This window comes from Myotis daubentonii, chromosome 15 (genome assembly GCF_963259705.1).
Source record: "Myotis daubentonii chromosome 15, mMyoDau2.1, whole genome shotgun sequence".
Lineage (NCBI taxonomy): Eukaryota > Metazoa > Chordata > Mammalia > Chiroptera > Vespertilionidae > Myotis > Myotis daubentonii.
In genome coordinates this window covers 38,447,665-38,474,985 of record NC_081854.1, presented here as the reverse complement: position 1 = coordinate 38,474,985, position 27,321 = coordinate 38,447,665, and the positions used below count along the sequence as shown (strand labels likewise).

At 43.5% G+C, this 27,321-nt stretch overlaps 1 protein-coding gene across 2 annotated transcripts in view; it reads left to right on the top strand.

The window, feature by feature from the left end:
- The first annotated feature begins 475 nt into the window (after window positions 1–475).
- Window positions 476–27,321, top strand: part of WWOX (WW domain containing oxidoreductase) — a 930,802-nt gene continuing 903,956 nt past the window's right edge. Inside the window, exons 1-4 of one of the 2 annotated variants that reach the window (XM_059667377.1) lie at window positions 476–832; window positions 6,637–6,701; window positions 7,560–7,617; window positions 9,452–9,630. In XM_059667377.1, the coding sequence (XP_059523360.1) occupies window positions 726–832; window positions 6,637–6,701; window positions 7,560–7,617; window positions 9,452–9,630 (409 nt within the window). In that variant the 5' untranslated portion in view covers window positions 476–725. The remainder of the gene's footprint in view (window positions 833–6,636; window positions 6,702–7,559; window positions 7,618–9,451; window positions 9,631–27,321) is intronic. The other variant, XM_059667378.1, reaches the window with a different exon arrangement.

Genomic DNA, 27,321 nt, shown 5'->3' with positions numbered 1-27,321 from the left:
TGCTCTGGCTGTAAGAGTTCTCTGCAAGACTGTTTAATCAGATGAGTGAATGTGTATTTTTAACGGTCTCCAAGTTTTATAATATTGTGTTTACAGGCACAAATAAGTTTGTGAATCAGCCTGGGTGATGGGAAACGCTGGAAGCTTTCTGAGCAGGAACGTTCACTCTCTAACGTCCTCAAACAAGAACAGGCGAGACTCCATAATATCAGCATTGAGCCACCCTTTCTTTCTGCTCCACTGTAGTCTGGCTGGTCCTGAACTACATTTCCCAGGATGCCCACTTGCAAGAGCACCTGTAGGATTGGTCAGAATAATGCGGACGTAATTACGGGTCGCCTAGCAACGTGCGAAGTCCTGGGCCCTGATTGGATGTCCTCTCCCCTTCCCTGCAGCCGGGTTGATAACGAGGCTCAGCTCCATTTCCAAAGTCCTAGAGCGTCACCAGATTTTACTTCCAGCTGAGCGGCAGTGCCATCTCCTCGGTACTTTTACTAACGTTCTTCTCAGGCTCCGCCCCTTTTACCCTGGCAGCAGAGTAAATTCCGGAAACTGGATTACAGCTACCGAATCGATTGAGCGGTCCTGGGCGGCGTAGTACGCAGGCGCGAGCGTTTGGGTCTGGACGCGCGCGGTGCTCGGTTGAAGCGGGAGTGAGTTTCTGGGCGCGAGTCCTGGTAGCGGGTGGCTGATCGCACGGGGGACCCAGCGCCGCCTCTGCCGCCATGGCAGCCCTGCGCTATGCGGGCCTGGACGACACGGACAGCGAGGACGAGTTGCCCCTGGGCTGGGAGCAGAGAACCACCAAGGACGGCTGGGTGTACTATGCCAAGTAAGAGGGCTGCAGGGGAGCCGCCGGGAGGCCGCCAGGCCTGGGACGCACCTGCAGTGGGACGCACCTGGGACTTGACGGCCTCACGGGCCCGGACACGGCTGCCCTCGAACCCCGCCTGCGCGGGGTGGGGAATGGCCTGCGTTCCAGCTTGCTGAGGTCGGGCCAAGTGGCAGTGACATTGAGGAGCGTCCAGGCTCCTGAGAAGGGACCCTCCTCTCTCTGGGGCCTGGGTCGAGCCGTGGTCACCTGGGGGCGGCTTGGCGCGCCCTCTGCTGCTCAGGGAGCAGCGCTGCACAGTGCAGTGATGGCAAACCGGCCTTATCATTCCCTCCCCCCGCCCCCCCCCCCGCCCCCAAATCAGAAACAACAATAAAAAAATGCAGGTGTCCGTCTCTCTCCTCGGGTCTGGGGTGGGGACCTAGGAGAATGTGTTTTTAACAACTGTCCTACTGTATCTGTGTGTATGTGTATACATATGTGTATACATATGTTTATGCACATATACTATAGCTAATATAGCTTCATTATAGTTTCATGGGAAAGTTTTAGAAACACTAGCAGAGCCTTTCTCCCTACACTTACTGTACGTACGACCTTGGGCCATTGACAGAACTCTCAGTCACAGTGTTCTCATCTGTAAAATGGGTTTATATGAGAGTTTTAGTTCAGGCAATGTACATAAAGCACTTAGCTCAGGTTCAGTAAGTACCCTGTGCTCCGTAAATGTTAGTGTTTCAGCACCTCCTGAGGCCTGAAATTACAACCACCTGGGGACTGTCATAAGTACAGATTTCAGGTCTTCACAGAGACCCTCTTCACAGGTACCTCAGGTAGCAGACACCTAACCTGGGGGATCTTTTTTTTTTTTAAAGCTTTCCAGGTGAGTCAGATTATGACTTGGCTTTTAAATCAGTGTTTTTCAACATCTGGTAAACTTAATTATATCTTTTACTTGGTTTCACCTCCAGAGATTCTCGTTTGATTGGTGTTCCTCTCCTCCCCATTGGTATGTTGTATAATCTTCCCCAATGAGTCTAATCTACCCAGTATTACGAACCAACAGCAAAATAAGACCTTGCTGAGTTCATTCAAGATTCATTGGGATCTTAAAGTGCCACTCGTTTTGCTGGGCCCTGGTTATCCTGAGATAAATTAAATACAGTTGTCACCCTTAATGAGTGCCCAGTCTTACAGGGTAGAGTGACAGTGAGGTAGTCCTGGTGCATTGTGTGTAGTGGGCAGCAGTCTGTCGAACAGCAGGCAAGTATGGGTAGAAGGGCACCCTAGGTGAGATGACCCGGTAGAGTTGGCACCTGAGCTGTGCTTTAGAGCACAGGTAGAAGTGGGCAGGTGGAGGGGGCAGGAGGGCAGCCCAGGTTGAGGAAACAGAATAGAGCCCCTGCATGGTCTGCTGTGTGGTGATGTAGGAACGAGCAGATCCAGGCAGAGGAGGAAAGGCCTGGCTTATGGAGGCCCTTTTTTGCCCCATGGAGGAGCTGGGTCAGGACCCAGGGGCCCACTGAGGGTTTGGAGCCAGAGAGTGACGCCGGGGTTGTGTCTTCAGAAAGATGATTTCTGCTCTGGAGAACTGAAGGGACAGTTTAGCAGCAGGGAGTCACTAGGCTGCTGCAGAGCTCCAGGCAGCTCCTGAAGGGGCACTTGCTGTTCCCTGTGCCTTTTCCTGAAGGGCCCTTTCATCCCTCAGAGCTCAGCTTAATGCACTGCCCAAGGCCCCTTCTGCTTTTGCCCCACCCGGGTACAAGCCTCCCAGCACCTTGATGTCTGCCTCCAGGCACTTAGCATTGTCCATAGTTGTTTGATTCCTGCTCTTCCCTGAAGGCTCTGTCTCCCTCCCTAGGCTGTCAACTTCCGAAGGGCAGGGGCTTTTTCTGGTTTACCTCGGTATCCTCAGTGCTCAGCACTGTGAAATAGATCCACGGGGAAGGAATACGTTAACTCGGGTACTGAAGGTTTAGTGGGCCTCCGGGGGGAGGTGGTGGATAGGCCCTGGGACTGAAAAGATGCACACGACCGCTTCCTGCTTCCGGGACCCTCCTGCTCTTCGGTGGGGCCTGACCTTGTCCTGGCCACTCACCTCAGGTTCCGGGCTTCCCTTCTGGTTTGCCTGGAGCCTGGTGTTAGGTCTGCAGGTTCCCCAGCGTGCGCTCACCCTGCCTGTCCCCTTGCCCTGTCCCTATGTTGGATGGCCTTTCCCACTTGCTTCCTTCCTACATGGCATCCAGTGTCTGGACGTGGGGCTCTTCTTTCATGAAATAAGATCTGTACATGCCAGCCAGCTCCTCTGAGAGCTTCCGGGAGCCCAGGGCCGGGGGCCTCAGGGAACACCTATGTGTTCTCCGAAAGCCACCCCCTAGCCTCCACCATCGTTTTAGGTCTCCCACTGGCCTGCCTGGCCCCGATGTTTACACTGACTGGTGACCAGGCATGGCTGGCTCCCAGCTGGGGGCACCTCTTTCCAGTCCTCTCTTCCTTGGCTCTCAGAGCTGAAGGATGTCTCGGACCAATCCTAACCCTGGATTCCCAGCAGTCCCCTTGATCTCTCCTGACCTGCAAGCATCCTGACTCTTCTTTCCTCTCTGAACTCTGGGTCACTTGTCTTTCTTTTGGGGTTTGGGGACCTTCACTAACGGGCTAATAGAAGACTGCCCTTCAGGTAGTTCCTGTTTCCCAACTGTCTTCCTCTCATTGCAACAGGGCCATGCCCAAGGACAGGCCGTAGCCCAGCGAAAGCGGTGTCTTGTGGAGTCCCCTTTCGGCCTTGCCCTCGTCTGTTGTGTGCTTTTGTTGGCTCCTGTCCTTCCCCACATGCCCATGGTGCACTCATGGACCTCCAGGCAAGTCTGTCATATGGCTCCAGGGCCACCAGTCAGGGCTCCCAGGGAGGGGCTGTTTGCACCAGGAGAGAGCTGATAGGCCTTCTCCCCTACCTCTGCCTGAACCAGGAGATGGGGACAGAAGGGTGAGGCCTCAGTGTAGGGGCAGCCACCTAGACCTCCCTGGGTGGCCTACCCAGTCCCCCTATTCTTCTGATGCCCTCTTGGCAGCCAGCCTAGCCCCATGGGGAGATGGGTCCCTCCCCCAGGGCTGGCTCTCCTCACAGGCAGCCCTGGGTCTCCCAGTGAACTTAAAGAAACTGCTTTAAAACAACAACAACAAAAACCTTAGAAGAGCATACTTGAAAGTGAAATCTATGCAATATAGCATGAATTTAATTTTGATCCCTTTGGCTTAAATAAAGATCACTGTTAATTATCTTTTTAAATGACAAAAAACTTAATGAAAGAAAAATAAAGAGGGCTTCTGTTTAAGGGAGAATAAGATAACACTGGGAACATGTGTCATAGTTTTTTGTGCATTAAAAGGTCACTTTAGGTTATAGTTTAAAAGAACACTTTAATTTTTATATGTAAGTATTAAGTTAAAATACTACTTCTCTGTGAAAGGTATGGCTCTTAGGTCTTCACACGTTAACCCATTCAGTTCTCTTTAACCCCAAGAAGTGGGTGCTGCTATTAACCTCATTTTACTGATGCGGAAACTGAGGCACAGGAAGGCTAGATAACCTCCCAGGGCACGTGGCTGGTGCACGGGAGAGCCAGAACACATGGGCATCAGGCTCTGGAATCCTCACAACCACAGAACACTGTCTTCACCTCAGCGAGGCCCCGGTCCTCCCACGGGCCGCTGTGCCCTGCAGGGACTGTTGGCAATGTCTGGAGACAGTTTATGTTTTCACTGTTACTGGGAGGCGTATATTGGCAGCTAGTGGGTGGAGACCAGGGAAGCTGCTGATCACCCCACAGTGCACAGGGCGGCGTCCACAGCAAAGAGCCATCCAGCCCATGTGGCCGGGGTGTGAGCGTAAGAAGCCCTGGCTTAGGCATTTTCTGTCAGAGTGGAGAACATGGCGTGTCAGTGTTTGTTTATTTTATTAAAAAAAATCTTCCTCAGGATAAAAGAAAACAGTGTTCTGAGTGAATGTTTCCCCTTCTTGGGAAAGCATTTATTCATTCCACATGCGTACATTTGAGCACCTGCTATCGGCCAGGCGCAGGGCTCGGTGTCTGAGGGTTCATCTGGATGCTACAGAGTGTCAGCATTCCACTCCCGGGGGCGGGTGTTTTGGAGCTGGGTTCCAGGCTCATTTGATACGTGCCTTTGGGATGACAAGCACTTTTAATGTCAGACAAAGGAAAATGTGATCCCATCGGTAAATTTCCCTGAAGAAGCAGGAGCCAGGCAAAGGCAAGAGCAGGAAATTTTTTACATATTGTTGCCAGTGTTTGGTTTATCTGATTGCTGTTCCCTTAGTTTGCAAGAAGCAGGGGTCCTTTCAGCGAGGGGCAGGTTATCCTTCTCAGGGAGTCCGGGCTTCCGCTTTTGCAAGTAGGATTTGATGGTGGTCATGTACAGACAAGTAGGAGTTGGTCCTTGATACTGGTATCCTTTGCTTGTACAGTAGATTGATCAGAGCATACTTGAAAGTGAAATCAGATTGGCCATTAATTTTAACTTAATTTTAATTATTGGCCATTAAAAATAAAACTACCAATCTCTGTTGCAGCTCTGGTGTCTCCTTGACATGAGGGTGTGGCCAGGGAGACTGGCTGACTAGATGCAGCTGGCACAGGAGCTCAGGTCCGCCTCTGAGTCCAGTGACCATGCTGTCCCTGCACTGGCCACGCATATTTTATACAAACAGACCAGAGGCAGCAGTTCCTGAAAAGACCTTGCTTTTGTCGTGTAAAATTTTACAGCAAGTTTATGCTCTCCATACTTAATTCTCTTTCAAAAAAGTGATAGGGAAGGAATATTCAAATTTTATCATCAAGAGGTCACTGATTAAATATTTTCTCCTTTGGCAGGGGGATGTGACCTTAGGAAATCATCCTCCCCTTTGATTCACTCTTGAAACACCCAGCTGTTTCCCTGATGAAGTAGTTTTATGTTTTTCTTCACACTTTATCACCTGCTGACAGGTGTCTAGTCTGTTATTGGCTTATGATTTTAGTTGTAACTTTATATGCATTTCTGAGATGAAATGCTAAATTCGACACAGAGATCAGACTAGTTTTTATATTTGATTTGTTTAAAATAATAGCTAACACTTTTGAGGGCTTCTTATATGCCAGGTACTGTGTTTAACCCTTTGTATGCAGTATCCTCATAACATTCCCCTGAGATCAGTGCTGGGATTATTTCCATTTTGCGGATGAGGACGTTGAGGCCCTGAGGTTGAGTAACTTTGACCAAAGGCACACAGCTCGGTAACCTATGCACTCTTAATTACCTCTTGGGAGAAATTAGGAATCAGTAGTTAAAAAACACTTTGAAATGATATCTGTGGGAAGAATAAACATTAAGAAGATTACAGTTATATCTAAGTATCTAAATATCAGCATTATGAATTTGACTGAAGTTTATCAATCTATCCTGGAATAAAACTAAAACAAATAGAAAGCAAAGCTCCTCTCTAGATATTTGGATGGTTGACCTGGCTTCCTAAAGCTGAAGTTGCGATCCTCCTCCCTCCCGCCCACGCCCCCCAGCCAGTGTGTAAAGGCAGGCTTTCAGGACATTTCCACAGATTGCTGCTGCTTCCAATCTAGGGAATCGGACTTGCTGCAAACAGTAACCTTTATGTTCTATTTCTCCCTGAATGTAAATTCACTGCTCTCAAGAGATAGTATTATTTGGGAGAGAAAAAATTTAATGCACTGGATTAATTTTTAGAAGTATGACTTTTACTCATTGTTGTTTTGTGAATTTTTTTTTAATAGTCACACTGAGGAGAAGACTCAATGGGAACATCCGAAAACTGGAAAAAGAAAACGAATAGCAGGAGGTTTGTATTTTGAGGTCATAAAGCAACACCCTTCGTATGTAAAGCTTTAGTTAGATAAGAGAACATCCCAGGCAGGGAGGTGACAGGTCACTGTGTCATCCTGGGGAGGCCCTCTAATAGCGAGCCAGCAGGAGCTGGACTCTCACTCCCAGGGGCTTGTGGGATTTGGCAGAAGGAGGTGGTGAGGTCTTTGGGTGGAGTGGTGAGGATGATTTCTTACTGGTCTTAAATTAAAAAGTATACAAACAGTAGAGGCCTTTGACTCCAGTTATTAGGTTTTCTTATAGCTGCACTGATTGTAAGCTTGTTCTTGGTGCCTGTTGTGGAATTAAATATATCAGAGTTTGATGGGATTCCATCGAGATCGCCATGACTTATGGGCGCTTTTGAAGAAGTGTGTCACCCACGGAATAGAAGTATAAGAAGGTCTATACTTGAATAAACAGTATGTACCGATGGGAAAAAAAAATGGAACTGCTTTATATTGAATAAGAGGCATCGTGAGTCAGCATACAAATGGTGTTGTAAAGATACATTCTGTGAATTCATTCAAGGGAGAATTCACATTGACTGGAGCAACCAGTAAAGTTTTCATCAAAAGCAGGAGTTGAAGCTGAGTGGAGAGTTTAAGAACGACTAAGAATGAAACGGAGTTTTATTTCTGAGCCAGAAGGAGAAATGTGGAGTCGTTTGGGCTAACGGGCCTTCGGCAACTGCCACAATGGGAACACGTGACCTGACCTGGGTGTGGTCTGGGGGCATAGGCTTAGGGGCCAGGGCCTCTCTCCTGACCAGGGGGACCCTGCTCAGTTCACCCCACCCCTGCCTCCTGTGGACTCAGTCTTTCCTGTGTTTCAGATTTGCCGTATGGATGGGAACAGGAAACGGATGAGAATGGACAAGTGTATTTTGTCGAGTAAGTGTCTACATAGTAACTGTTCTCAGCCATTTTACTTTTAAATATTTTTTATCATAAAAATAATATACATTGACTATAGAAAAATATGGCACAGTATATAACGTAATCTTAATAGGAATAACTACTTTTACAATTTTTGCATTTATTCATCCACTCTGTTTTATATACACACACTTTCTTAAAAAAAAAAAAGATGGAAATGTACTTTGTGAACTGCTTAGTAGCCTGTTTTTCCACATAATGTATTTGTGAGCATTTTCACAGATCCTTATATATTTTTCAAGTAATTGTTTAATGGCTATCGAGTATTATTATGTAGAGAGAGTGGGCAGTGGTGTTGTTAAATTCCTATTATTGGGCAGCTGTACCTGTAAATAATGTTTTGAACATTCTTATCTGTAAAACTCTCTTTAGAGTAAGTTCCCATAACAAACAACAGTAGTAACCACCGGTCTAGCACATTGTGTGAGCCAGGCCTGATTCTCGTCACCTTATACCTGTAGTAGTAGCTCATTCAATCCTCACAGTGCCCCAAGGGAGGCAAGCCGGCCCTGGGCTGCCCTGGCTGGTCATCTGACCTCCCTGGGCCTGCTGGAGGGGTGTGCTGGCTCATGTTAACACAGCTCTCTGGCGGGAAAGTCCAGATTTGTTACTACGGTGTAAGTACTTTCACCACAGCCTGTTTCAAGCTCCCCAGTTGAAGCACAGAGGAGTTGGGGAGAAATATTTATGCACAATGGGCTCTTGCAAGTCCATGTGAACTGGGTCCAGCATAGCACTGCTCTGTCGTCTGCGTGTAACATTGGAGTGCAAACATTTATCTGGCAGCTATGGCTGTAATTACAATGACAGTTGGATTATTTTTGGGTCTCGGTATTTATAGGATGATAAGTATAGTTGTAAAACTATATACACTTTAACAAATCTTGAAATCTCATCTCTTTTTGGAAGTTCTTACTAGTTTTTAAGGTATTTGAGGCCTTTATCTCAAATCCCAAGAATTTAAAATGCAATAAATACTTTACATAAGGAGTAACCTGTTAATCCATGTGTCCCAAATATATTTTAATATTGTTTTTACAATATTGTGATCAATTCCAAATCAAAATTAGAGTGCTTGTAGGAGGTATGAGTACAGTGTTAACAGGAAAATCTTTAGAAATTTAGTAGTTGGTCGGTTTCATATTTACTGTTGAGACTTACCATTTTGAGTTTTCTGTTTCTCTACCAATCTTCTTAGGCCCGTGCACAGGGCCAAAAGATTTAATTGAAATCTACTAAAAAGAGTGACTGACAGATCTTATAGCCACATTTACATGAATTGAAAACAAACCTAAAAGCCTTCTTCTTTTTTGAGATTTAAGGGCACAAGGCATAGTGTATGTTACAGTGTATTTTACAGGCAGTTCTGAAGGAAAAGAGTAGATGACTCTCTTTCCCGGCAGGAATGTAGTTCTTAAGGCCAGAAGATAGACTACATGGACTTCAGTTCTTCCTGGGCTTAATAATAAGCCGTTTTGCCCTAGCTGGTTTGGCTCAATGGGTAGAGCGTTGGCCTGCAGACAGGAGGGATTCCGGCCAAGGGCACATGCCTGGGCTGCGGGCTCGATCCCCAGTAGGGGGCGTGCAGGAGGCAGCCGATCAATGATTCTCTCTCATCATTGATGTTTCTATCTCTCTCTCCCTCTCCCTTCCTCTCTAAGATCAATAAAATACATTTTTTTAAAAAAAGAATAAGCCGTTTTAGTACATGAAGAAAGGGGTTTGTCTAGCCTAAACTATAACATTAAACGCCTGTGCTCACTGCTGTGCTTTCTCCTTTTCTTTGCAGCCATATAAATAAAAGAACTACCTATTTGGACCCAAGATTGGCATTTACTGTGGATGATAATCCTACAAAGCCAACCAACAGACAGAGATACGATGGGAGCACCACAGCCATGGAAATACTCCAGGGCCGCGACTTCACGGGCAGAGTGGTTGTAGTCACTGGAGCCAACTCAGGAATAGGTAGGCCACTAGCTTTCAGTTATTTTTATTATTATTATTATTATGACTGCCATAATGAAATCTTACATAGTGATTCTCTAATTTAAAAACGTACTTATAGCCTTTTCAGCTATTGCTTAGTTAAAATCCTCTCTTTTAAAATCCCAGTGTTACCATGAAAGGCTGTGTAGGGGCTGACCCTGTCTTCTGTGAAAGATGCATGCTCAGCGAAAGATCGTGGCTATTTTGGTGTTCAAGGGTTAGAGACACCAGTCTCCCTCTAAGAGTTTCTGACTTGGTCTGTGTGGTGTATGGACATATTCCAATTACTTGGGTTGTTGAAACCGAAATTGATTGGTTAGTGAAATAATAGGGAACAACGACGTATCATGATTTTGTTACTAAGGATACTGCAGGTTTCAGTTGGTCATTGAGAATATAATTTTCCTTTGGGTAAAGGATTTCATTTCTTTATAAAGTTGGACTATTAGTGCATGCCTTAACCTGTAAATTAATCCTCCTAATTGCTGGTGTTGAACCACAATGACCATCGTGAGGTAGGTGGCTCAAGGGGTGTTCTTCCCTTAGCATCATGGGCGGTTAAGGAAGTAGCGGCAAAGCAGATGCCTGTACAGTAACTCTCTATAGGATTTTACTCTTACTTTGTCTTTGCCCATTTACATCAATATCTGGATCTGTAAGAACCAACTGCTTTGAGTAAGGATATGCATCTTAATTTATGGAGACAAAAGATGGGATTGCATTCAGCTGTCTTCTGGAAGGTTCTCTCTGTCCTTTGACTACTCCCACCCCCAGGGCCCCTCCCTTGTCGATCTTCTCTTTCTTACCCCTTTGTGCATGCCCTATCCTCTCTCCTTTCTCTTTCTTCATTTTCAGTAACCCCTTCTTGAAGTCCCAGAATCATTCCCTAGCATCATCAGCTCATGCTCAGGAGGTGAAAACACAAGTTAGAGGATTAGTTATTGTGCAGGGTCTACACTCTAATGAGCTAGAGTCTCTGAGCAGAACTTGTGAGTGCACTTGTTTGTGAATGCAAAGAAGCAACTGGAGTTTGTTTGTTTATTTCAGTGGTTCTCAACCTTCTGGCCCTTTACAACAGTTCCTCATGTTGTGACCCCTACCATAAAATTATTTTCGTTGCTACTTCATAACTGTAATTTTGCTACTGTTATGAATCGTAATGTAAATATCTGATATGCAGGATGGTCTTAGGCGACCGCTGTGAAAGGGTCGTTCGACCGCCAAAGGGGTCGTGACCCACAGGTTGAGAACCACTTGTTTATTTGAAAGAGGTTTATTTAAAATCAATTCGCAGACCTCACCCTGGGCTCAGAATATGTTCAGCGCAATTTTCTGAACTTGTTTTGGGATGAGTTCTATATAGTTATCATTGGTAATCAAAACTGATGACACTATATTAAAAATAATGGCTAGATTCCCAGTCATCTAAGAAAAAATATGTTGTGTTCATTGCATTGACTACTGTTATGTGAGGTTGATGACCAATCAATACATGTAGCATAATTAAGAAAAAATAAGGACTTAAGTAAATAAACCCTTATATTTAACACTTAGTTAACTAGAAAATTGACTAAGAGATTTCATTCCTTCACTCTTCTGCCTAGACTGCTTTTTCTTTAGTTAGCTATGTGATTACTGCTGACTTTTGGCATGAGTGTTTATACTTCGTCTGATGTTTGATAACAGACCTTCGGATATGGCTAATGCTCTGTCAGGGATTTGCAACATCAGGCTTATGACATTGTAATCCTGGACGAATCGAGTAGGTTCATACAAAGAGCTATGTTGAGTTGGGTGTTTAATCATGATTGAAGAGGAGGAGGATATTCTAAAACAGGGGGATAAGTGTGGTGTTGATCAGAATGGACCTTGAACCTCTTTGAGGAAAGCCCAGGACTCTGCGTCTTCACGGCTCCCATGTCCCTTTGAAGACTCTTCTTTCTTGATGTCTATAATCCATTTTGTGGACACTACAAGCGGGCATCTGTGGTCCCGACAGATACGGTGGCCAATTGTGAAGCTCAGGGAGAAAGGAAGGGATGTTAGGGAGGGTCATAGGTAGACCAGCGCTTTCAATATATTCAGTCACGGCTGCTATTTCCCCAGCTCCGACCTTCCCTCAGAAATTGCCTTTAACACTGCCCATTCCCTTCTCCACTCTTGAGAAGCATAAATCTAGGTGAGTGCTGAAGGTTTTTATTCTTAATTTTTAAAATAATATTGTACTGGGCATTCCAGGCAATCAAATCCTTGCAAATTACTTCACTCTGCAGCAGTGGTGGTATCAGGCTTAAAGAAAAGAGGCTGAAGACAGGCACAGGGCTCTCTCTCGTCATTGCTGAGTTAGCCTTTATGTCCCACGTGGCTGTCTTAGAAAGTGTCCTTGCCCGAGTAGGCTGCGGCTTCTAGATAAAGTCCTTCCTTCTACTGCACTGTGAAATAGGCCAATTTACAAATGGCTATCACCACTTTATTTCTGACCATGCCAAATCAAATAGCTGAATGCAGAGCGAATCGGGCATCTTCATTTCCAAGATTTCTGGGCATTCAAGAGCCATCTCCCATCAGAGCTTTCCTTAGCCGCTCAGGGAAGCCTGTTTTCTATGTCCGAGCTGTGAATGTCTGTTCTTGAGGCAGAGTAGGCTGGAACAAAACCTACCAGTATTTATTTGCATAGTGGTGACTCTGTGAATGAAAACATAGATAACCTCATTTTCTTTACAATTCTGATGTTTCTAGTGGTTAAAAAAAAAAAAAAAAATTCCCCACAAGGCACTGCTCTGTTGGAATTGCTGTTTGTTGAAGTTCTCTCTCTTGTTGAAACAGATGATCAGATGGTGAGAAGGGGTCACCTTTCCTTCATGAACTCTGGGTTGTGCTAGGACACTGCCCCTTCCAAGTGGCCTCTACGCAGATTTTTGTCTTGTCTGCTTCTTTCCCTGCTGTAAATGATATAAGTTCATATTTTGAATTTTTGATATTTGACTTTACTAAGGCAGTTGTAGGGACTCCTAGTTAATTCCACTAAAAAAAGGTAAGGGTGATTCTGGAAGGTAGAAGAAGGATTTTGAGGAGCCATCAGAATAAAACATTATACCTTCAAGTGCTCTGACACTTGAAGTCTGTAGCCAGGAGTCCCTGTTGACTGGCGTCTGCCGTCTAGATTCAGGCTGGCAAACTACGGCCCATGGGCTGAATCTGACCCGCCGCTTGATTTTATAAGTCAGGTTTCATTAGAACACAATCATCCCCATCCCCTCCCATGTTGTCTGTGGCTGTTTACATGTTACAAGCAGAGATTGGCCATTATGTCAGAGACCATATGGTCTGCAAAGCCCAAAATAGTTACTCTCGGGCTCTTGACAGAAAAAGCTTGCCAGCCCCTGCATTAGGTGATCTAATTTCTTTCAAAGTAAAATTACCCCAACAGTCTCTAAATCCGACACATTTTAGGTAAAATTTAGATATATGGGATGTCCCCAGGCTACAGGAAGATTGTGGCAACACATCATATATGACTACTGGGGACATCCCACCAGTACCCTGCACCCCTTGCCTCAAGTCTGTTTCCCCCTAGTTAGGGAGCTGCAAGCTTGGATGTTGCCTCCTCAGAAACTAACACTCTTCTCTCCTTGACCTTTGTTTAACCAGCGTTCTGAACCCGAAGACCTTTGTAGATTGAAAGCTGTAGCTTGTGGACCTCTCTGTGTGGAGCTCAGCATCTCAGTATCCAGGGGGAAGTCATCTCTTCACCTAAAGCTTCTGCTAGACCAAGAGACCCGGACCCTGCAGTCTCAACTGCTAACCAGTAGAGGCAAGGGAGGAATTCAGTTCTGTTGGTGCTCACCTGGCACTGAGGAGGAAGGGCAGGCGGTTCACGACTGTGTGGAGTTAGGGGCTTGAGGACTCTGATTGGGTGAAAATGAATGGAAATGGCTTCAACATGGTGATCATTAAATGCAAGCGTTAGTGCGGAGTCTCAGGAGAGAGAATTTTTGAGGCGAGGAAATTTCTCATCATGGAAGATCCCATAGCTTCTTTTTCTAGACACACCCTGTCAAGCCAATTTGGCTCTGCAGATAAATAGTTCATATAAAAGGCTGCCTTCTTGAATCTGAGAGTGATGTGCCCATCGAAGGTAGGATCCTTCTAATGAGGGATTGATTGAATGCCTGAATGTGGGACAGGCCCGCCCTGTTCACTGTTTCTTAGCAAGGACAGTTGTTGAAACTCATGCAGATTGTTTCAATGAGCCGACAGATTTTTCATAATCATATTTAAGGCATGAAATCCAGGTTTTGTCAAACATCCATTTTAAAACTATTAATTATGAGCAGTTTAGATATTTTCAGTCTAATGTTCATTGGTAATGATGAGAAAACTTTCTTAATTGCTAATCTTAAATCAGTAGTGGATAAAATCTGATTATTAAGTCTCTTTCAGAGTTTAGGCAGGATGAGCCTTCATAGCGGGACTATGTCTAATGTTGTGGCTTTAAATTTAGAATAGCCTGGGCTGGTTTTGGTTTTTGAGTCAGAGGATCCATTGAAAAGAACAAAATGTTTTTCTCCTTGAACAAATACAAGCTTGGTACCTTGGTAAACTAGTATACCAGTAAAATATATTTTAGGACCAACACTTCACTTTTCTATGTGGTCACCTTCCTAAGGTTTATTACAAGGATGCTAATATGTGTGTATATATATGCCTACGTATGGATAGGTATACATACACATACTTAAATATCAAAATTTATATGTTGTGAGGTAAAAAGTCCATGTGCAAACTATCAAAGTCACCCCTAAATTTATTCCCTTCAATGAAGGTACCAGATTTCCCATGGGCAAACCCAAAACGTTGTGTAGTATAATTTTGAAATTGGTGGTTTGGGCTTAGAGAACCCGTTTGTTAAAGCTCAGGGTCTTGTTCCTAAATCATGTGTTGTAGTTACAGTGTGAAGTATACTTGCCATACTCTTTTATCCTGAACATCATCACCATGATGAATTCATATCTAGTCTAAATTCTACCAGTTCTATAGTAATACAAGAAAATTACTTTTCTTCCTGTAAAAAAGTGTATTCTCAAGATTTTTAAATCCACACCTCACAATTATGAACGGGACTAGTTTCCTTTGTACCTTTAGTTCTTGGTTTTCGTTTCCACACCTCGTGCTACTGAACTTTGCCTTTCACTTTCTCCGAAAGATCCCATGAATTTGAGGCTAGAGCTAACTTACAGTCCTCTTTGTGGTTAAGACTTTATTGTATGGGATCATTTACACTTGGGATCCTCAGATGTCTGATTATAATTTCTTTTCCAATTGTCAACAAAACTTAAACCAGTGGGATCTTGGCATTTATCTTCTTTTAAAGAACCTGGTGCTTATTAAGTAGAGGACAGTTTCTGTAATAATCTAACCTTTTGGTAATTTAAACTCTCATTTTAAATTAAAAACATTTGTGACCACTTTTCTTTAATGCTAAAACATATCTGTTTATTACAAGTAAAATGATTTTGAAATTATTTTGTTCTGAGTAAATATTGAGATTTTTGACTATCTTGGAAAAAGTCCTTGAACAATTGTACATAAAATTGAGATTTATTATCTTACGAATTAAGCAACTGTTTTATATTTGCTATTCTTAGACATTGACTATGCATGGAAATAACATGAACAGAGTATTTGAGAAGCTTTACACTAGTATGTTTCTTTCTAAAAAGACCAATTGAAGTATTCTAATGAGCCTCATCTCATAATTTGGACAATCTCATAAAAAACTTATTTAAAAATATTAATAAATAATATACAGAGAGTAATGTATAAATAATGCACCTCATCTCAATTGAAACTTTTTTTTTGTCTCATGAGATCAGTTGAATTGCATACTTGCATGTAGGTTTAGATTTTAATTTATTTGTTATAGTGCCAGCATATGACAGATGAGTTACATAAGCTATTGTTCAATGACAAAACGGTTCAGAGTCCTAATTTAAAGAGAATATTTAAAAATATGATTTCTATTCTGATTGATATTACAAGTGTTTTATAAGGTTTTGAAATTTGGAAATTATTTTACATTATACCCAGTTTAATTAATTTGATCTTAGAAAAGGTTCCACATATTTTCCCTGTAAATTAACCTGAAAGAGAACCATCTACTTATATGTTTTCTCCACTAGAGGGCTCTGTTGCCCTTTGGTATAGTTACACAAAAGCGGTAGCATCTCAATATAGTTTTCCTCCACTCCAGCCAGGCTTGCTTTCATTTTTGTTAAATAATGTCTCTTACTTTTGTAACATATCTTTTAGGTCTTATACTTCTTGGTGAAAGAGTTCCAACTGAAGACTGTTACTAGTGTCATGTTTGTTTCTTTTTATTTCTCACCCCCGCTTTTTTTTTGTTTTTGGGTGTTTTTGTGGCATAAAATGCCAAGGATGAAGAGATCCGTTTAATAAAAAGGTCTATTGTATTCAGGGAGCAGCCTGTCCTGCCAAATTACACAAGGGCATGTGCTTTCATGACATTATTGGTTTTGAGTGTGCTGTCCTATCAATAGTGTGATTTTTTTTTCTAGGTGGAAATTTAAATATTTAAATACTGATGCCTCTGTTTAAGGTCATTTAGAATGCCTTGGTGATCTTACACTTCTTTCTAAGAATATAGAGTTTCCCTGCCCCTGCCACCCTGGCCTTACCACCCAGTATTATATAATTTATTATATTTAGATTGTTTATTAATGATATGTTCTTGGATTAGAAGAAAATGTACCCTTTTGGGCTTAGTATATATTTCTTAAGTAAGAGAGGGTACATTAAACCAAATACTTAATTTGAACCAAATAGCCATTACTCTACACATACAAGATCTTAAGGAGGGTAATTTTTGTCTTGGCTCCATAACTGAAGTTTGAGGCAGCCCGTTAATTGCATGCTTCAGTTCTCAAACAGAAATTTGGCCCAGAAAAGAAAACACTTTTGGCTTTATAAAACTGCTTATTTTCAGATTTTAAATGGGGATAAAATGAATACACTGTACCATATTACATTTATTTATATTATTCTTTCTCTCAGCAGCCTACTTTTTCTCTTTTGAAAATGAAAGGGCCTGAAAGCATTGTGAACTTACTTGTAACATTGCAAAACTACTTCACCAGAGTAAAGATACTTTGGTCGTTCATGTACAGGTATAATTGTTGTTTATCAAATAAAAGTTATTAAAACGATGGTTATTCTGGGAATTATTACATATTTTATAGTAAAAGACATGTTGACAGTTGAAAGTCACTTATTTAGCATGATGCAGCCCACTTCTTTCCTGCACTTTCTGAAGCGTATACACAAACTTCATATATGAGTCCTGAACCTTTTGCAGAATAACATTTGGGGGTCAGTAGGAGGGCCTTCTTGCAAAGATTTCTTAAATAAAGGGCTCCAGTAGATTGACTAAAAGCTAGAGTTTCTTGCCTAAATTCATTATCTTCCTTTGGCTTAATAACACTGCATTTCACGAAGTGCCAGTCTGTATCTACACAAGCCTAACTAAATGAGGTAAGCAGAAAGTGTCCTCCTTTTGATGAGTTGTGTGACATGGTTAGAATCTCATTTTTTCTAATCTGTGAGTTATTTGTTTACCAGGCTGTGGCACTTGATTTTCTTTGTTAGAAGCCATATTCAAATCGTGCCATCTCTGTAAGCAAATTGAGGTTTCCTCACTGGACTCTGAGAGGAGACCTAGCATTGTGTGCATCTGCGAGACAGACAGAAGGAGAGAGTTTATGTGGGTGAGATGGGGAGGGGGGGGAGGAATTTATTCCAGTGTTTTACTATTTCTCCCTAGGTTGGGGGAGGGATGGGTAGGTGGATGGGGCAGAAGAATTACAGAGAAACTAGCAAAGTGGATAGAGCTAGTTCTTACGTATTAACAAATTGTCTCATATAAAGAGAAACAAAATCAGAACCAAAGAAGTTTCTTGTGCAGTCGTGTGGAAACAAGTTAAAACTATCAAAACATTTTTCATTATTATTCCTACCTCTAAAATTTGCTTAATTATTCTGGAATAATTAGTATTTACTGATCACTGTAAGATTATCTTATGTTACTAGCTCTTTAGAATATATAACGGTTCTGTACACATTGTATTTAATTCTTACCACAGTGCTCCCAGCTATCTTAAAGTAGTGTCAGAATGAAAGCACAGAGGGGTGAAGTAACTTCTCTGAGATCACACAGCTCCTGAGTGATGGGTGCCTGCAGAACTAGAGCAGAGAACTTCTGACACCATGTCCGGGGCCGTCTTTGTTCTATTTGCTGTCTTCTTGTTCCAAGGAATAGTGCACATTCTTGACCAGGCTCTTCCCAAGCAGTTCATCCAATCTGAAATCAACAAAGTTATCTTAACATCGGTGAAAGCTGTGTGTTGGGTGTGATGTCTGTAGGGAGGGAGGCAAACGTGATCTCTGAACTGCTGGGCAGTCATGAATTAGTACAGACACTTTCTCTACCCAGTTCCCCTTGGGTGTTACTGTAAAATGGGTTTCGGAGAGGGGAGAGAGGGGGGAAGGAGAATTATAGAGGAACGGGAGCCGGTATTTGTCAAGTCGTGTTTATGTCAGGTGTGTGAGGCCGGATCAGCTTTACATGCCTTCTCATAAGTAGTTTTAAATTATATGTTACTGTTATAAAACATGAATTTTTAATATTTAGCATATTTTATTCTTAGCATGTTCCCTTTCTTTTGTGATTTTCCTACTTAGCTGTGGTTCATGAGCATTCTTCCCTACAACATCTTAAGTGGTTGCATAGTATTTTCTATATGATTCTAACCAGTCTTTTACTGTGGCACATTTGGGTGGATTTCATCGTTTTGATAAGGGTAGAATGGAGACGAACAATTTGTAATTAAGTGTTCTTACCTATCTGTGACTATTCTATCGTTTTATTTCCTGGAAGTGGAGTTGCTGAATCAGAGGATTTGTTCCTAACCTTAATATCCTGGCTGGTTTTGTCAAACCACACCCCTGGGAGCTTATACCAATTGAATGCCTCGCATCCTTGCCAACCTTGGCAATTAAGATTTTTTAAAAAGTATCACTTTAATTTTCATGTCTCTGATTGTTAGTGAGATTGATCAGCTCTTCGTACGTTCCTCCATTTGTATTTACTCTTTTATGAATTGCCTTTTCATCTTCTGTGCGTAACTATTGGCTATGTATTGATTGCTAATTGATTGCTTGATTCATGTAGTATAATTTAATTTTCAAAATGTTCCTTTCTCTTAGAAGTTAATTTATCTCAAAGTGTCTATTACTTTAAGTACATATTCAATCTTGTGATCAAGAGGAAATTCATGAGAAAGAAGTTGGCCTACCTTCCCAGTCTGCTCCACTAAAAACTTTTAAGCATAGATGTCTCATCTATCACACCTCAAATCATGGGCACTGCTGCTTAATGCCTGCATTTAAGAAGGAAGCACCCCAAAAAATGCACAGTTGGTCGGCTTGCAATGGCTTGAGTCCTATGATAACATAATAGGTGACATTTGGTTATTTTGGTTTTACAGATTTCTCCAGATCATCTATTAATGGCCATAACCACTCTTCAGAGCTTTTCTATGCATTTTCTCATTTGATGAGCCTGGCTCCTGCGTGGTGAAATTGTACCACTGCTGAAAATAGCTCTGCTGACAGTCAGGGGAAGCTTGATAGGTAGCGGGTTTCTGTCTGGAGAGGCGGCAGGGTGCAGGAGAGGGAATACTGACTCGGGAAGCAGACGTGACCTAGTTTTGAAACCTGGCCTAACCACGTCCCATCTGAGTGGCTTGGGGCAAGTTACCTTCCTTCTCTGAGCTGCAGTTCCACATCTGTGAAACATGGATGATATTTCTGCTCTGCAAAGATGGGAACTCCAGGGCTCCCAGGGAATTGCCTGCTCAACACTGCAGGCACTTAATAAATGGTCGTCATTTTAGGGATGGGAGGCCAGGCTATCCAGTTACTGAAATTAGTTTGGTGTTTTCCTAGCTTCCTGGTTTTTGGATCTGTTGAAGGCTGCCGTAATATCTGTGAGTTTGTCCTAAAATGACCTCTCTAAATCACTGTTTTAGGCATTGACTTGTCTTTAGTAGGAAAGGAAACATTTTAGACTTTTTTTTTTTGTTTGGAGATCAGATAGTAGCTTCATGCAGAAAAAGAATCAATAGAAAGAAAAAAAATGGGACAAAGTTAATTTTGTTGCAGTCAAGAAAGAAAAAAAGATACATTAAACTTGGCATGGGGGGTGGGCAACTGGGAGGAAAACTATTACATCTTAAATGAACGCATCCCAGTAACATCTTTATTATAAGAGTTTGGCATCAGAGCACATGCTCCCTTGAGTTTAGGGTGGTTTATAGGACTGCCTGGGACATGAAGCATCAGTGTCCAACTCTGCTGTCCCATTTTCTTGATCATGCCAAAGAATGTGTCACTGGATAGAATTTTATCAGCACTTGAAAAGGTATGGTGAGTTTTATTGGAGACCATTGGGACTTGTTAGAAGACTGGGCTAGGAGGCAGATTGTCATTAACTTATGTGACCTAAGGCAAGTCACTTAACTATTTTGAGCCTTCCTTTCCTTATCTGTGCAATCCAGAGAAGAATAATTCCTGTCACCGTTTTCTAAGGATCAACTAAAACACAGCGTGCGGATGCAGTAATGGAGAGAGTACTGTGATTGCTTGCAGTTGGGGAAAAGTCACCCAACAGTTGTCAGAAAGGAGGAAGAGGATGGAGAGAGGAAGAGAGTCATTTAATTCCTAATGGACAGAGTCAAGTAGGACCTCTAGATATTTTCTGTCAGGATATGCTGGCGTCAGGTAACTTTGTTGTGCATTAGGCAATCGATTTGGTGGTGATGACTAGACACATTGAAAGGATGCTGTCCCATCCAGAGTTGACAGGCTGCGACTTCAGCCAGGTACTTAGGGGCGGAAACCTTTGGAGGCAGAGACGGCCACGGGGGTAGTTGTGCTGAGGTTTCATAGGTGGAAATGTCAGTTCTTGCCTAGTACGTTTTGTCCTGCTGGGCTCACGGTCCCACTGGGCAGGCCCTTATCCCCGCTTCCAAGGCAGAGCTAATACAGATGGACTGGTAAATGGGAAGCGTGCACTGGGTGCCTGTTTGCTTATGTGACATCAAAATTGCCAGCAACATCTTGATTCTGGAAACCGTTTTCCTGGTGATCACATGAAGCAGAATGAAAATAATCAATCTCTTTCAAACGGAGAGACTCTGCTGCGTCAGCCGCCAAAGGCTGGGAGGATGAAATCTCAAAACTTTTTTCATCTTTTCACTCTAATGCCTTCAGCTTTTCTGCATCGCCGCGTCGTCCAGCGGGGCGGCCGTGGCTTCTAGATTCAGCAGCCGGGTTGCAGAGGCTTCTATCAGCCAAGGGGTCGTCACTGCATTCCAAGTTGGCATTACAAAAAGAAATAAAAAATGCCATTACCACTTTATCTATTAGCAAAGCAAGTCTCAATTCTAAGCTCATGTACAGTTAGCGGATTGAGTGTTGGACAAGGTGGAGAGCCCTGTCACAGGTCCATACGGGAAAGCACTCGGGCAGGGGAGAGGCAGGGTTTTGGCAGCGCTCACCATCCTCTGAGCCTGAAGAGCCGACTGGGCCTTGTCCCTACCAGATGTAGCATTTGCAGCCGGTCCAGTATTTCTCCCGGTCTTACTGCCTGTTGTCCTGACCAGGGAGGGACTCACATGAGGAAAGCAGTCGTGTTTGTGCCATTATTCTGGCAGTCTTAGACATACCCGCATGCACACATGTACACCTAACACTCACATGCTCCTTACACATACCTTGTTTATTAGGACAACACGCATTTGTTCGTTTCATAGAGGTCAGACGTCCAAGATCAGTTTCATGGGGCGGAAGTCAAGGTGTCAGCGGGGCCGGTTCCTGGAGGCTCGAGGGGAGAGTCCATTTCCTTGTCCTTTTTGAGATCTCTAGTGCCCATCCGTGTTCCTTGGCTTGGGGTCCTTCCCTCCACCTTCACGGTGCATCACTCCACCTTCTGCTTCCCCATCACTTCACCTTCTCTGGAGTCAAATCTCCCTCTCATATGGTCCCTGGTGCGCTTACATTTAGGGCCCATCTGGTTCTTCGGGCTGGGTGGTTTTGTCTAGAAGAACTCTGGTGTCGTGTGCCTCAGTGTTCTGCATCTGGGAGCAGCCCTCCGCTGCCTCATGTCCTCCAGTTTGAGCAGGATGCTGTAGACACATCTGGAACCTCACTGTCTTGCTACTGAGTAGCTTGGTATCACGGGAGAGTGATTAAGGGAGGGGAGCATTTTCATTCTGCTCATTCCTCTAGCTGGGGGCCATCTGACCAAGAGTAGAGCTACCCAATCAGGGCGGAGGTTTGTAGCCTCGATCTGGCCCTCAGATGATTTGTTGAGGCCACACAAACATGGCCTGTGGTGTTGCTTGTATTGATTAAGATTACTTGCCAACATGTTAAAATCTTGATTTCTGACTCTTGAAGGTTCAGAGAGCTGGGAACACTGGGTTCCTGTGTCCACCAGCGGGCATTGCCCTGAGCCTGAGCCATGCTGCCCCCTGCAGGCTGTTTCCTGCAGGGAGACAAGGGTATCACACATGGTCCTGTTACATTACCTGCCAGGTCCTTTGGAGGCTGAGTTCCGAGCCCTGTTTAGGGTGTGCAATGAGGGCTGCTTGGAGGGTGTGGACTGGCTGGCTCACACCCACAGTCACACCCTTTATGTGGTCATTTGTATAGTCAAACATTAGATGACTATTGAATTCCAGGTGCTGTATGTCTTCAGTGTTAGTGCCAAACAGAATGTACACATTAACCTTCTAGAGTTACACACTAACCAAAATATTAGCAGCTTCATCTTTGTGCTTCTGTGTTCCTTATACTATACTGTTTTTTAAAAACCTATACATTTCTTACATTTCTTTGTGTACTTGTATGCCTCTGTGCAGATTCTAATTATTTCTGTATTTTTAAATTTGTATTTAAAAGTACAGGAAACAAAAACCTTTCCCCCCTCATTCTTGAGAAGATATCTACACACGAACCACCAAATATGTTCCTGTAAATTAAAGAGAACTTTTTTTAAAATCTCGACTGATGCTTTTAAAAGTCTTACTGATAGTCTCTGGCTTTTCTTAGTGATCATTTGCATGAACGCATCCTCTGCGTAACCATAAGGAAGGCAGGGTGAGTGTAAAGTCACCCTCACTAGAAGAACAATGTGTAGATTCTCGAATTTATGTTAATCACAGTTCCACTGCTTGCCTCGTGGTAATAGGCACGCAGCTGTATTATGATTCTTTGAAAGCGTATGCTATGTCTTTGGATGCTCATGCTTACGGTCTATGCAGTAATGTACTGTTCAGATAATATTTGCTGGAAATTAGTGGTTAGTTTGAGTGGCACGCTTACTCCCTCTTTTTTTTTGTGTGTGTGTATGTGTGGACAGATTTCTTTTGCAGCTCTGGCTGGCTCTCCATAGCTGGCATCTGCGCTCTGCTCTGAGTTTCGCCTTAGCCTGGAGCTCTCGGCTCTCCGCTCCTCACGCTGCTGATGGTGGAGCCGAGCCCTGCTAATGCTGGTGATTAATCTGACAATGTATACCAGCGAGATTTTATAATTGCCATAATTCTTCTTTGCTCCATTCCCTTTCCCGGCTCCTCAAATGGTGCAGCAGCTGCAAAGCACAGCATTTGAACGTAAGATAGAGAATTGTAGCTTAAACTTCAGATTTTACATTCTGTCAGGCTGCAGGGAAAGTAGTCACATGGTTTGGATACTATTTGGATCAACAGAGTCCAAGCAAACTTTTTATTACCTAATGTGTAAAATTTAAAAGCTAATTTTCAGAATTTTAAAATTTTAGGAAGGCATACCCAGCCTTAAAGAAGTGGCTTCTAGAGCTCATATTCTAGTTATTACAAAGCTCGGTCCTGTTTGCATTGAAGAATTTAGTAGTGGATACTTTCCAAAGGATACTTTAAAAACACACACAGTCATATCATGTGTTTGGTTTAAACTGTCCCAGAGAAGTACCTGAAAGTGAAATAATTTCAAATTAACCTCTGAAGAACAAAGGCTGATGGCTTTATACGTCTATAAAGCTCGAACTACTGACACTCCCAGGCTGTTCGCCACACGAGGCTAATCATGGAGATGCCAGCTGACAAAAGCAGGGGGTGTACTGGTGAGGCCGAGTGGGGCTGGGAAGGGAACAAAACAGCACAGAGTTGTCACGTGCAGAAATGAGTGATGCAAGTGCACAGTCTGTCGAATGCTTCTATCTTCCTAACCGATTCCGTGGACCTTGTATAGGCATTTGGGAGTCACATGTGTTCTCTTACACGCTCCTCGGCTGCTTTCATGAAGAAGGGCTTTATATTGTAGGCTTTGTGTGAGTGTGTGTGTGTGTGTGTGTGTGCATGTTGGTGGGGAGAATTCACTTTTGTGACAAATAAGAAACAGCAAACATCGTTAATGTTGACTTTACAATTGGTGCAAATATTAGTATTGGATTTCAGAGTCAACATGTGAGCAGGATGGCTCTGTTTTAAAGCCCGAGTTAGAAAATGAACGTCTGTGACTGATGGCACTTCTGGACAGCTGTCAGAAGTCCTTATTTAGAGATTTAACCACATTTCCAGTGCTGGGCAGTGCAGTAAACAATAGGATGGATGTTGCAAAGACCACTGTCTGTGCACACAGTACTCGTCATGCCTGCTGAACCTGACCTATTCTCTAGGTCTTTGGGGAACCATTAAGCCCTCTTCCCTTCATTCCCTTTAACCTTTTTTTCCGTCATGACAATTGAAATGAGATTTTTCTTTTTCATTACTTCTGTTCTTCAAAGCACATCTCTGGCTCACATCTTCATTCTCTGGTTAGTTTCAGATTTTACTTTAATCTTTCTGTACATCAGTATCTGTCATTATGGTATTTAAGCTCTGGGAAGAATTTGGCAGTTGCTAACTTTTTGAGAAAATAAAGCGCTCCACTGTTGTAATGCTCTGCTCGTGCGGAGTTAAAAATTCACATTCTCTGGCTGAGCTTGTGATGATTTAGATGCTGTCTGTAATGAATAGCCGGGGCTCTTTTCCTTGCGAAGAGGATAACTCCGGTTTCAGAAAGCTTGACCGTGTCTTCATGGCGGATGCGAGAAGAACCAGGAGAGTGTGAGAACGTTCATAATATCGTCATACCGTGCTCCCTCGACACGAGTGCGAGCGAGGAAATCTAGCAGAAAACATTAAACTGAACAAGAAGTTTCTGGTGACTTGTGGTGCTGGTGGCACAGAGAACGGGAGAGAGAAGTGAGGCACACATGGAACAGGGGTTGCCTGCACGTCGAAATGTCCAAATGCTGTCACAGTGCAGGCGCTGCCGTATAGACAAGCCTGGCTCCCTGGGGCTCTGTAAATGAGGACAGGGCCTGGCTGAGAGTCAGGGGGTGCAGCTCTCCCTCAGGCTCCCCTCCTGGAGAGAAGACACCCACAGTTCCTCACCCAGGGCCGTGTTAGTGCTGGGCAGTGTGTGAGTGTACGGCATGACTTCTAGTGTTTAATTCAGAACATGATGCTGCCAGCTCCCCTGTGGTTGACCAAATGTGGGGACAATTTCTCTGTGAGAAGGGGAGGCTTTCGTTTCCTTAAAAAATGAGCTTTTCAAACAGTGTTTGAGTTCCTTTCCGAAGCATCAAGGAGGGCAGTGCAGTCAGGGGCAGTTTCGGTTTTTAACCCTGCAGTCGTTCAAGTTTTGTTGTCCCTGGAAAGGAAATTTTGTGAATTGTGTTCATATGTCTGAGGCCAGCTTTGTTGATTTCTGTATAGTCAATGATAGGAGATTTTTCTGTTCTAGGCACTGGGATTTCTTTCTTCCATCCATGACCTCGATCTAAATCAGGCTTTCTTTTCTCTCTGCTACAATTTTCAATTATCAGTAGGCTAGGAGAATATTGGAATGAAAGTATTCGTGAAAAATAAAACACACCCACTAAAACTGACCCCCAGAAGATAATGTGAAGGAAAAGCACGTCTGTAGGCATGGCTATCTAACTCCTTTTCTACTCGATCTGAATTCTTTTGGGAATTGAGCACATAAGCCCGTGTGCATCGATGCGGCTTTTGAGATCTCTGGAGTAGAGAATTCACCTTTGGAACTGGAATTTATTCAGCATGCATATGTGGGCCGATGATTGTTTTATATATGCCTGCTATTGAATGATGAGTAGGTGCGATAACTATATATAAAATTATATTACAGTCCAAGAGGTGCTTTTACGAGGCAGCCTGGAAATAGCATCCGATTTTCTTACGGCTTTTTCATGTCCATTTTGATGAATCTATTTATTACTTCTATAATGAGTCGTACACATGGTTGGTTAGCCAAGTTATTGAACTTGATCAACCTTGGCTGAAATTCACAATGCGTGCCAAACTTGTTGTAACATGTAAGAAATTACATCTGGACTAAAAGGTTCAATAATGATTACTCTTATAATGGAATCTTTTACAAAGCATGGGATTGCAGGATATGCCTATGCTTTTTAAAAATTATGGCGATACAATGAAACAAGGAATATCACAGAGCTGAAAAAACGTGTTCGCTTGTAGTATCGATTCAAATTTATAACAAGCTTGATTCAAATTTATAACAGGCTTACCGGCCTCCCAGGGCACGGTGGAACCATCCTGTTTCCCATGTGTCTAGGTTGGTGTTCACTCTCCCATCTCTCACACAGAACTCACTGGCTCTAGTCTTAATCATGTGACTTGTGAACCCTTTTGTGTCTTGGGGACAAAACCTAATAATGTGCATCTGTTTATACGTTCTAAGCTGTTTTGAGATGTGTGGCTATAGGTGGGACATGGAGCTTTTCACTCTAATGAGAGAATTCTAAGCTCAGATGGGCCCATTAGCACAGAAAGAGGTGTTGGGCCCTGGCTGGTGGGATCAGTGGTTAGATCATCAGCCCTTGCACCAAAGGGTCTCGGATTCGATTCCTGATTAAGGGCATGTACCCGGGTTGCAGGTTTGTTCCCCAGCCCTGGTTGGGGCATGTGCAAGAGGCAACCAATTGATGTGTCTCTCTCACATCAATGTCTCCCTCTTTCTCCCCCTCTCTTCCTCCCGTCCACTCTCTCTAAAAATCAATGGAAAAAATATCCTCGGGTAAGGATTAACAAAACAAACAAAAAAAAAGAAGTTGGGGTTTGCAGGGCCCCACAAGTGATACTCTCTCCCCTTTCCAAGTATAAGCTAATTGAGAATAGGACCAATGATAAGGCTAATGGAAGGCTAGAACATCACAGTAATGACTGGTCAGGTTGATATTGGAGAATACGGTTTACACGTGTGTGCTAGTGGGCTCTCTCTCCTGAGCACCTGAATCAGACAGGGTAGTGGGTCAGTGCTGGGCCCCTCCAGGCCGCCCCCAAGGGCAGAGCCCAGCCCTGTGCGTGCCACACACACGGGTGCAGAGCAGGGCACGTGCTGTCTGTGAGGGGAGAGGGAAGGCAGGCCTGTGTGTGCCTGGTTTTCAAGGGTAGATTTCCTAATCACAAGCTGTACCGCCTCCTGAGGGCAGGATTAAGTGAGGGGAAGAGGGAGGGATCCGGGATC